Here is a 12,013-nt window from a genome sequence, read left to right on the forward strand (position 1 = left end):
GATTTCATGGATTTCCCTGCGGATCCCTGGATTTCCCTGTGGATCCCATGGATTTCCCTATGGATCCCAGGGATATTTCTGTGGATCTCACGGATTTCCCTGTGGATCCCATGGATTTCCGTGTGAATCCACCGGATTTCATGGATTTCCCCATGGATCCCAGGGATTTCCCCGTGGATCCCAGGGATTTCCCTGTGGATCCCTGGATTTCCCCGTGGATCCCTGGATTTCCCCGGATCCCTGCCCAGACCCTCTGGCACATCCACGCTCCCAGCCAAAGAAAACCCCCCGAGCCAGCCGTAGGAAAAGATTTTCCATTTAATACTCGACTCTCAGGATTGAGACGCAGGCTTTTTATGCAATTACATCCAATGTTAAAATTGGTAATACATAATTTACAAAGATTAACATCCAAAACAATGATCTATTTAGATATGCTTTGTAAAAAGGAAATATATTAGCAGCATTTATTTTCAGCAATCACACAGCCTACACCCATGCAGACTAAGGTTCAGCTCTATTTGCAGTAACGTAGTGCTTCCTGGCTCCGGCGGCGATCCTGGGGACACACGGGTCTGCTCAGTATTATAAAATAACCAAAAAAATAAAAAAAGTCATTAATTTCTACACCAGTAAGAAAAAACAATTCTTTGCACTTACCTAACATTTGATTGTCTAAAAAACATTTTGTTTAGTCTTTCAACAAAAGAAAGATAAAATGACAGAGCTAGTGTTCTCGCTTCTGTACGCACTTTATTTTTTTATTTTTTTTAAAAACTTTTTAGTGTTTAACACCATTTGAGACAATGATTTCTGTTTGAAACTAAATGAGACAACTTGAGGGTTTGGACATGCGATATTCCTACTACACGCACGAGTATTTTATACTCAGGGTTCCTGGTACTGTACAGTGCTTCTCTACAGTAAGAAAATATTCCAAACTATTTTCTTATTTCTTTTTTTTTTTTTAATAAAATATTTTTTTCTCAAAGGGTTTTTTTCCTTTCTTTTTTTTTTTTTTTGTGTGTGTGTTTTTTTTTTTGTTTCGTTTTCTCTTTTTAAATCAACACGTAAAAGTTAATGGAATGAGTCATGTTCCACTAAGAGTAAAATAATTATAATAATAACAAGAATGTACATTAGGACGAGCTTGGTCCAATAAAAAGGAACATGGAACTACGGTATTGCTTTACATCCACGCAGCAGATATATACAACTTGGCACATTAAAAACTGGATTTCTTATAAGAACACCTAAAACAGGACTGGGTATGCGTGGGGCCCTTCGCTGTCCACCAGCACACGAGGGTAGTGTCAGCAGCCGAAAATTCCACAGCTCACGACAAACACTCGCCTGACGGAGTGAAAGGGTCCTGGCTTGGGTTGGTTTTGTTGTTTTCTTTTTGTTTGTTTTTTTTTTTCCTTCTTTTGTTGTTTTTTTTTTCCTTTTTTTTTTTTTAACGGGTTTTTTTTTGTTTTTTTTTTTTTTTTAATTTGCACAACACACGAGACACACGAGAAACCACAGCTTATCAAAAAAACCAACAGCGATGGTGGCGTCAGGAGCTGACTTCGCTTTTTATAAAATTTCTCCGCAGGGGAAAAAAAAAAGTGGGGAAAAAAAACCAAAACCCCTCAGGCCCCCACCCACCCCCTCCCCCCTGCACAGCAAGTGCCTCTTCCCAGCGCTCCTGCCCCGCTCCAAGGGCTTCTGGAAGCTTCTCCTTGGCACAGGCCGCAGGGACACGAGCCCAGCTGTCCCTCGGCTCCGCTGGGGACGTCGCTCTCTCTCCTTGGAACTTGTGCAAATCACAGGCCACGGCTTCGGGGCAGCTTTTCCTTCTAAGCCACTGCTGGCCTTTCCTCTCCCCTCTGGATTCCTGGATTCCCTTGCCTGGAGTGCTGAGGGTGGCTGGTACAATCCCAGGTTAGCAGTGACCGTGGGGAACATCCTCCTCAGAGTCCTTTTCCTCTATCCTCCCTATTATTATTATTTTTTAAAAATTTTGTTTGTTTTTTTTTTTTCTCCTCTGAGTGGGAATATCAAGCGCAAATAAATTAAATTTGACCATCCTGGACAATAACCACGAGGTTTCCTCAGTACCTAACATCAATACAAGGCACGCCCACCAACACACACACCACGAGCGCTGCAGAGCAGGGTGGGCAGCGTGCCGGCCCGGCCCCCCAGGTGCCACTGTTTGTATTTTGTCACTTTGCTGCTGCCTCCCCTTGCCCAGGGCGCTGCCCCCAGCCCTGGCAGACCCCAGAGCTCGGCTGCCCCTCCTGGGTCACTTCCTGAAGCTGCTCTCGGGGATGCTCAGAGTGCGGCGCCGCAGCTTTCGGCCCGAGCCTTCCTCCAGCAGGTAGGTGACGTCGATGGCTGCAACAGAGCACAGGGACACCAAGGGGATTTTAGGGCATTTCGGTCATTCCAGGGTCACTGAGGCTGGAAAACACCTCCGGGATCATCGACTCCGAGCTGTGAGTGATGCCCACCCCGTCGCCCCGAGCGCTGCCTCGCGTCGCTCCTCGAACACAGAATTTGTTTCCTGCTTCTCTCAAGGGTGTTCCCCTCCAGGAAATCCAGAACACGCCAGGACAAGGTGATGAGTGACCAAGCCCTGAGCCACACCTCCAAAAATCCTCCCAACCCAAATGAAGCATCAGTCCATGACTTTTTGGCACTGCCAGAATTTGGAAGAGACTGGACAGAGCTCGTCCGGGCTACAATTTAAAAGCAGGGTCACACTTCACCCTGATCCCTCATCCCACTACAGCAGGTACTCAGAACCAAAGGAAAGCTCACGAAAGGTCAAAAGAGACTTTCCAAATTCCCCTCAGTCTTTCCTGGCTTGTCTGCTAAGTTTCTCCGTTGCAGATACGGAGTGAAGGGGAGGAATTAAGTTTATGGAAAGGTTTTGTGGTCATTAAAAATATTACACAAAAAAAAATTTAAAATATTATACAAAACAGTGTCATAGTTGCAAGAAATTTCACTTGGATTTAGTGGATTTCTGTTGCAAAGGAAAACTTTCCCAACGGCCGCTAGCAAGAAATTCAGCCAAAAACATTCATTTTATCAACACAGCTCAGCCAGGCGACCCCAGACCTGCAGCAGACCCAGGGGCTGTGCAAGCAGAGCCTGAACTCTCACCGTTTTTCCCTGGGATTTTCTCGAGGAGGTTGAGCAGGATCTGGTTCAGCCTCTCCCTCTGGAGGTGCCGCCGCTCCTCGGGGCTGCAGAGCGGCCTCGTGTCCGAGGGGTTCTCGTCCCCCTTCTTCTCAGCCTGGCAGCTCTCGCTGGCCACGGGCTCCTTGTCGGGCTCCTCGGGGCTGGGCACCTCCCCTGGAGCCTGCTCAGGGGCCCCCAGCACCTCCTCCATCAGGGGCAGGGAATCCTCCTCTTGGGTTAAGTCTTTGATCTGCGGTTTCGAGCGATCCGATTTCCAGGATGACCTTGCCGGGGGGGGAAAAAAAAGGGTTTGAAGAGCAGTTTTTCACCTGAAAGGATAATTCCCAGCCAGTCCAGCACTCATCCATGGGTAGGAGCTGTCTGGAGCTCAGTTTATTCCCTCAATCCCTGCACTCACACCCACCAATGCTTTATCTGCACCGCACCAAACTCAGCTTTGAAAAACAAATGGCTTTTCCTTTTCAGTTCCAAAAGATTTTACCTCCAAAAGCACTTTGGCCCAGCCCTTAGTGGGATGTTCTTGCAGATCTGGGCTCTGACTGCCCCACAGACACGGGCAGCACGTCCAGGACCTGGGTTCCTCCATCTGGGGAGGCTGGAGCCTCCTGTTTTGGGCATCTCCTCACTCAGCTGCTTTTTTTAATTTTGACTTTCAAATGGCTCCTTTCTCCTCCTGATGTACATTATTAGGGCTGCCTATCCCTCCCAGATTGTTCCCTTTTACCTCTCTGAAAGTTTCAAATGGCTCCTTTCTTTTCCTGATGTACATTATTAACGCTGCCTATCCCTCCCAGCTTGTTCCCTTTTATCTCTCTTAAAGTTTAGAGAGCTTTAAATAATTTAAAACTTCTTCTTTCCATAGCAGCCAGGGGAAAGGGGCAGGAGGAGAGGGGGCACAACAGACAAACAAACAGCATTATTTCATCTCTTCTCAACAATCTGGGAGGGGAGACTCACCTGCCTCCGTTCCTCTTGTAGTTGTCTGGCACATAATGAGGCTGCAATAACAATAAAGATTATCATCGATACCAAATCAAATTCACAGTGGAAGGAAGTGCTGGTCTATCAAATATGTGAATGTGCCAATGCAAGACACTCTGGAAATGCTGGTGTACCTCAAAGGGACTTCACAGGAGGAGGCACAATCATGTAATTAGAGCCAGACTTGTCTGATTCTTCACATCTTCTAAATAAATTTCAAGCCACAGACCACGGTGATAAAAATCATCTTTGCTTTCTGCACAGCACGAGTCTGGAACCTTCTCCAAAGGCACTACACAAACCTCTGCTCCAGGAGGAACAGAGCTCACTTGCAGGTGTGCAGATCTGCTGCTGTGTGTTTCTTTGAGCTCACCATCACCATCCCTTGAGCACCTCTCTGCCTCGCAGCTGCAGGTTCTGTTACACCCAGTTTTCTTTCCAAGCTTGTTTTCCAGCCAGCTTTTCCCCCCAGGCTGTGCATACTCACAGAATCATGGAATGACTGAGGTTGGAAAAGCCCTCCCAGAGCACCGAGTCCCAGCTGTGCCCAATCCCCACCTTGTCCCCAGCCCAGAGCTCTGAGTGACACCTCCAGGAATTCCTGGGACACCTCCAGGGATGGGGACTCCAAATCTCCCTGGCTTTGGAGGGAGGTTTGGATGGGGACTCCAAACCCCCCTGCCAAAGCCTGACCACCCTATCCATCAGGAAATTCCTCCTGATGTCCAGCCTGACCCTCCCCTGGCACAGCTTGAGGCCTTTTCCTCTTCTCTTGCTCCCTGGGACCAGAGCCTGACCTCCACCAGAGCATCAGCTCCCTCTGCCTGACCAAGCTTCACTTATAACCAGTCAGGAGCTTTCCAGAACTCCATCCAGCCTCCTAAAAACAGGTGAGGAAGCTGAGAGCAAAGCCACTTACTGAGAAATCCCTCTTGGGTGTGAGTTTCTTGGGGAAGTGGTCGAAGGCGTAGGGCTTGGTGCACACGGGGTAGCGGTTGCGGTGGATCTTGTAGAAGAGGTGAGCTGATTTATCCAGGCGGTAATCACAGATGTAAACATCCTGCTCCTTCACTCCCTTGGGCCTCCCTGCCATCAAAACAAGGGGAAAACAGTCATGGATTGAGGAGGAAACACATGGTTCATCACTGTGGTTGGCACAGTGTCCCTGTTGGTTCTCTCCCTCAGAACCCAACAGGGTCGCTCTGAGGGGAGAAACTGAATGCTCTGATCAAACATTTCCCCAGCTTTCACACACACAACTATCAACTGACATCATTTTCTCTTCCCTCATTTCCATTCTGGCTATGAGGGTTTTCCAGGATCCATTCTGAGCCCTTTTCAAACAGGAATCCCTGTCCCAGGGCAAAGCCATCGTGCGTCCTCAGCTCTGAACCACACAAACATCCCCCGTGGCCTTTGGGCAGCAGGAACTGCTCCAGGGCATGTCCTTCCTTCCAGAACAGAGTGGATCTGTCCCAGTGCCTGGTTCAGGGTGAGGATGACACTGGTGGTGCCCAGCAGTGCTCAGGACCCTCCAGAGTCCCCTGCTCTGCCAGCAGGGCCAGGACAGTTGATCCCAGGATATTCCACACCACAGAGGGTCTGATCCAGTGGGGGTGACTGGCATTCCCCAATTTTTGCTGGGGAGTGGCTGCACTGGGCATCACTTGTGCTTCCTGGGGTTTATTCACAGAATCATGGAGTGGTTTGGGCTGGGAGGGACCTTAAATCTCATCCTGTTCCATGCCCTGCCATGGTCAGGGACACCTTCCATGATCCCAGGTTGCTTGGACACTTCCAGGGATCCAGGGGCAGCCACAGCTTCTCTGAGCAACCTCTGCTGGGGCCTCCCGACCCTCACATAAGAATTTCCTCTCTGTGTCCAACCCAAATTGCCTTTTTTTCAGGTTGAAGCCATTCCTTCTTGTCCTGTCACTCCAGTTCACGATTAAGAGCCTCTCTCCACCTTCCTTCAAGCCCCTTCAGATATTAGACACCTTCCTGTAACCTCCCTTTCTATTACTACTACTGCTATCATTATTATTACCACTACAATATTTTAATGTATTTCAACCATTAAACTGTTTTTACCCCTACCCCTGGGTTTTAACTTTTTCCAGTTCCCTCTCCATCACAGGGGGAATGCTGAGCTTTCAGCAGGGGTTAAACCACCACAGCCCAGTGCCCAAATGCTTCCTTAAACACAAAGGAATGTGTTTAATTCCCACCTTTGCAGTAGGTGTAGAGGTCTAGCACACAGCACGTCCCCACCACGGCCTCCAAGGGGATGATTTCGTACAAGGGCACCCGGAAGAGTTCGTTGTGGTAGAACTTGCGAGACGGGGAATGATGCGTTTCGTGGGGACGGAAATAGTGGTGGCCAAAGGCAAAGCGCTCCTCCCTGGGGGTGCAAAGGGGACAGAAACACCAATCAGCCCATGACACAACTCACTCACTGCCCCCTGCTTCATTCTGAGCTCCCTCTCCTCCCTGGGGGTGCAAAGGGGACAGAAACACCAATCAGCCCGTGACACAACTCACTCACTGCCCCCTGCTTCATTCTGAGCTCCCTCTCCTCCCTGGGGGTGCAAAGGGGACAGAAACACCAATCAGCCCGTGACACAACTCACTCACTGCCCCCTGCTTCATTCTGAGCTCCCTCTCCTCCTTGGGGGTGCAAAGGGGACAGAAACACCAATCAGCCCGTGACACAACTCACTCACTGTCCCCTGCTTCGTTCTGAATTCCCTCTCTTGCACCTGGCTGTGAAGAACAGCAGAGTCACACAAGTGTTCCATGTTCTGCCTGCAGCAAGGGCAAACCCTCCCAGCATCATTTTGGAGGGCACAGCAGAGCTGTCACTGCACCCACACTGAGGAAATCCATCCATTTCTATCCCTAACCCTTTGCTTAAACCTCCAACCTCACGTGTTTCCACTGTGCAGCTGCGGAGCACAGCTGGAATTCCCCAACCTCTGCACCTGGCACTTTGCTCATTCCTGCATCTATAAGGTGAGGCTTCCACAAAATCCCTGAATTCCACAGTAATTCCACAACTGCTTTGACAGGCAGGCCAGGGGGATGGCTCAGATGGCTCAGCTCAGGCTGTGTGGCACGTTGTCAGAATCCGTGGTATTGATAATTCCCAGATTGTAAAAGTCTCTGTCTGTCAGCCCCATTGCCAAAGAAGAAGTCATAATTGGTCTGTGCTGGTTCCAAGGTTGTTTATTCTGTTGATCTCTCACATGTTCTGCTGCCCTGCCCAGCTCTGTCCTGCAGGGCAGCGTGTGGGGCTCTGCCCTCAGTGGGATGTGACAAACATTAAATACCAGAAACTCCCTGGGCTGCATTTACAATAACGTGCCAAGATCTGTCACCTACGTTGGACAGTGTGTCCCCAGCCTGAACCAACAGAAAAATGCCAACACCACAGTGAGACATGGAGGGCATGAAGAAGGAGAAAAAGGACAAGGCACACCCAATTTCCTCCAGCTTGTCCCCTTTGGATCCCTCATCTAGAACCCTAAAATTTTACTTTTGCACCCGTGCCACACTTAATTATTACTTAAATCAAACACTCAGAGCTGGTAATTCATCCTGTAAGATTGAAAACTCTTTTCCATGGACAGAGATCACAGCCAGTGTCTCTGGGGGCTCTGTCCAGGGTGTCCCAGGGCAGCCAGAGGGAAGCCCTGGGTTCCCCCAGCACATACTTGTCGTTTTTCCAGAGTTTCTCGATGCGGAAGATGTCGAGCTTGTCGCGGTTGATGTGGGACAGCAGGCGGTACGACTGTCGCACCGGGTGCCCGTCGGGGGTCCTGCGGCTGTCCCGCATCAGGTACACGCAGTCACCTGTCCAGGGCACAAAGGACACACCTGTGAAGAGCCTGCCTTCAGCCCAGCACGCCCAGAAGCAGAGGAAATAATCCTTAAAATGAACACAACACGGGTACCTAATGCTGGGTTGTATAGGAACAACATGAAGCTGATAGTAAAAAGGGGGATTTAGGGTTAAAAGGAAAATTAAGCTTAGTAGGCCCTGAAAAAAAAAAAAAATACCCTAGGTACATGAAAAGCCCTTGCACCTTGCTAGAAATGCAGCTGTGTAGCCAGTACATGATAAATGATATAACTGTTAGACGTGATGATTGGTTAGTAATTAAATATAATTACTGTTTTGTGGGACTCAGATTCAGTCAAAGAAAGAAACTGAGAGTTGCTAGCCTGGGAAAGAGCTGGAAAGAATGTAAATAATTCTTGATCTCTCTTGTTTTTCACATTGTTTATAGTGAAGTTCTATCACTGTGCCTCAAGCACTCTGCACCAATGCTGTGGGTGGTTTTCACTTCAGGACCAACGGAGTTGGTCCTTAGGAAGCTCTGTTTAAAAGAGCAGTGTATTTTGAATAAATTAGAGTTTTACTCTCAGCAGTCTTCTGAGTCTCTCATTCCCGTCCTGCCTTGACAGCAACACTGTTTAATTGTAAGAATAATCATCAGAAACCGTGGTCAGGGGCCTAAGAAAGATCATGAGAAACTCATGTCAATGTATACAATAGAACAATATCAGTTTAATAATTAATATGTAAGTTATATAAGGATAGAATATAAAATATGTTCAGCTCGAAAGCCATGTCTGAGTCAGATTTGGGTCTGTACCTGATTCCCAGAGCTCTTCATCAATAAAAGCACCTGCAGATAATCATATCCCGTGATTATGTGTGCTCCTGAAAGCTAACAAACCCACTGCAGAAGCTGCCACGAGCACTAAAATGTTTTTCACAGCAGCTTTACAGCAAAACTACCCATAACTTTCCACGCCCAGTCTGAAAACACCAATCTGTAAGGAATCAAAGCCATGACAAACCACAGGATATGTAAACGTCAGTCATGATTAGGAAAAAGTGTAGGAATTAGTGATGGCTGCAATAAATCTTTGAGAGAGAAGATACTTAGAGAGAAGTTTACTATTAAGGAAATAAATCTTGTCCTGAGAAGCCCCAAGCCTTTGGTTATTCCAGCAGAATTGCAATGAGATGTAGAGCTCAGAAAAGATAAAGAGAATGCAAAAAGGACTAACAAACTGGCACTGCTGGCAATCAAAAGGTTTTTCTCAAGGGTGACCCCTAGGTTTAAATTTATTCATTTTGTCCCATAATTCACCCCTTAATTTCTCTGCTCTGACCTGTGAAATCCCAGAATGATTTGGGTTGGAAAGGATCCTAAAGACCATCCAGACCCACCCCCCTGCCTTGTGCAGGGATCTTTCCCTGGACCAAGCTGCTCAGAGCTCCATCCCACCTGGCCTTCAGCACTTCCAAGGCTGCGAAGAGACTCCACTTCTTCTGTTATTTACCTAAAAATGACCAAAACCTGGGAGGTCCCAGGTTATAAAACCTGCCCTGGGTAGGAGCAGAGGTCACACAGGAACAGACAAGCCAAGGAAAAGCCTCCCCGTGCTGTCCCTGCCTTTCTGCTGTTTATGGACTTTCAGAGCCAAAGGCTAGAGCTTTGGGGATTAATCCTTCTTCCAAGTATTTGCCTAATCTTTTTTGGAATCATTTATACTCTGACCTCTCCACCCTTCTGTAACAAGACTTGCCACAGCCTAGTTATGCTTTTGTAAAAAACATCTTTACAGCCCAGAGTTTCACTGTTGCCAGCTGATTTCTGTTTGCTCCCTAATTTCTGCACGGTTGCACCTTCCTGAGCATTTCACAGACTTTCATCATCCACCCTCCAAATCAGCTGGGCAGACTGTCCACAGAAAAGTTGATCCAGGTCGGATGATCTTTGTTAGCTTTGTTTTTACAGGTAGTGAGATCCCCAGTGCAGTGGGATGTCAGAGCAGCACAGGGCAGACAGGCAGCACAGGAGGTCACAGAAAGGCACAATCATTCTGCTGTTTTGTGCATAACAATTCCTGATACTCCCTTTGCCTTTTTTGAATCAGGCAGAACATTTTTCTCATGTTCCCATTAAATTGCAATGACTCCTGGTGTTTTTTTTCTCCATTTTTCCCCCTGTTTTTGTGTATGTGTAGCTATGGCTGTTTTCCTTCCATGGATATTGGTGTTATTAATTAGCATATTTGGGGAAAAGATGCCAGGGAACCACTGAGAACAACGTGTCCATCAACACCCCAGTTTTGCTATAACCAGATTCAGGATTAAAGTGAAGCACAATTCTATTTTCATTCATATAATCTAATTTATCAATCTTGTCTAAATTTAAAAGATACTCTGTAGGACTCCTCATAAGCAGAAATTTCTCCCATATATCCAACTTAAACTTCACATGGTCCCACCTCTCTGGGTCCCTCTGGATCCTTCTGTTCCCTCTATCATTTTGACCACACAATTTGGTGTCTTCTTCCCACCTGAGCTAAAACTGGGACAACACCACCTTCCCTTTACAACTTTAGGGAGAACTTTTAAAGAAATTGGGGAGCTGGGTCCCTCAAAAGACTCTTAGAAAACAAAGAACATACTGAGAGGAGCTACTGGCCCCAAGCAGAATGTAATTAAACATAATGTAATGTAATGGTGTAAAATAATAAACAATAAAATCATGCAAAATGTAATGTAAATAATTTTAAACCATCTTTTTTCAACTCTTCTTCCCCACCTCTCCCATGAGAAGAAAGCAAGCCCAGCATTATTGTGCCTGCCTGAAAAAGGAGCATTCAGAAGGAGATGTAGACAGATGCCCTCTTGTTCTAAAGATCAAGAAACTTGATTTCAATTCCAGTTTATACAGGTGTTCTACCTCAAAGATGAAGTTGCCAAGGAAAAAACACAGCAGCTGTTGCTGGTGCACCAGGGGATGATGATTTGTTACAATTTCTGGATATGTGGGTTTTCCAGGATCCATTCTCACCCCTGTTTATCAATTCCTATCCAAGATAAAACTCTGTGTTCACTCCAAGGGATGGATCAGATCTGTTTTATTTGCATCATCTCCTGGGTTTAGGAATTAGGGAATTCCTGCAGAGGAAGCTTGTCTGTGATGTAAAACTCAACAATTCCAGCAGAATTGCCACGGAATTAAGAAACAAGTTCTGCAACCAGCCCTGAGATCCCTCTGAACGAGAGGGATTTGGTCACAGCAGAGTGTGACCACTCACAAAGCTGAATTTCAGTCTTTTTCCCCCAAAACATCAGCTCTTAACCTTGGAACTCAGGGTGCAGCTTCTCAATGCACTTCCAGGCTCTGTGGCAGCATCCACCTCTTCCCAGTCCACAACTCCCAGGAAAATGCAAACCCACACACAGCCTCAAGGGCTGCAGGCCACGTTTTTGCCTCGGAATGTGGAATTATGAGGCCTTGTAGACACCAGAGGGAGTAAAAAAAGCTTTTCCTCCCACTGTCCAAGCTGCCTGATACACCCACAGCACAGTAAAGGTCCTGCCTGAGGACTCTGGCTGGAAAAATCAACAAGGTCATGGATTTCTCCTTTCCCTGCTGGAGCTGCATGTTCTGTTCCAGCACCTTGGGGTGGAATTTGCTTCATCTGCTCCCTGTGCCTGCAGAGGCATTTGGTGCCCAACAGCTGCAGTTTGGTCTCCTTAGTCCCCTGCCAAAAATGTCCCACAGAGGGAGATTTCTCTCTTTAAAGGGCATTTCTCCAATTAAGGTCACCAAGATCAGATCAGATTTTACACAAGTAAAATTTAACACACCGTGACAGAAATTATGTTAATGCTCTGAACACCTGGAAGATGCCACAAGTCCCAGATAAAACATCACCCATTTCAACACAAAATGTAAAATCAAGTTCTGACACAGCCCTTGAAGTGAGTTACTCTCCAGCAAAAAAAAAAACAAAAAACCATGAG

The 12,013-nt window shown here is 47.1% G+C and overlaps 1 protein-coding gene across 2 annotated transcripts in view; it reads right to left on the reverse strand.

The window, feature by feature from the left end:
- Positions 1 to 300: 300 nt before the first annotated feature.
- The window catches only part of ASH1L (ASH1 like histone lysine methyltransferase), a 77,774-nt gene continuing 66,061 nt past the window's right edge, over positions 301 to 12,013 (reverse strand). For both annotated transcript variants that reach the window (XM_085560587.1, XM_085560586.1), the window contains exons 23-28: positions 7,890 to 8,028; positions 6,405 to 6,577; positions 5,096 to 5,262; positions 4,153 to 4,193; positions 3,157 to 3,458; positions 301 to 2,382 (exon numbers count right to left, since the gene is read on the reverse strand). In XM_085560587.1, coding sequence (XP_085416713.1) covers positions 2,291 to 2,382; positions 3,157 to 3,458; positions 4,153 to 4,193; positions 5,096 to 5,262; positions 6,405 to 6,577; positions 7,890 to 8,028 — 914 coding nt within the window. In that variant the 3' untranslated portion in view covers positions 301 to 2,290. The remainder of the gene's footprint in view (positions 2,383 to 3,156; positions 3,459 to 4,152; positions 4,194 to 5,095; positions 5,263 to 6,404; positions 6,578 to 7,889; positions 8,029 to 12,013) is intronic.

Source organism: Lonchura striata, chromosome 25 (genome assembly GCF_050655825.1).
Source record: "Lonchura striata isolate lonStrDom1 chromosome 25, ASM5065582v1, whole genome shotgun sequence".
Taxonomy (NCBI): Eukaryota; Metazoa; Chordata; class Aves; order Passeriformes; family Estrildidae; genus Lonchura; species Lonchura striata.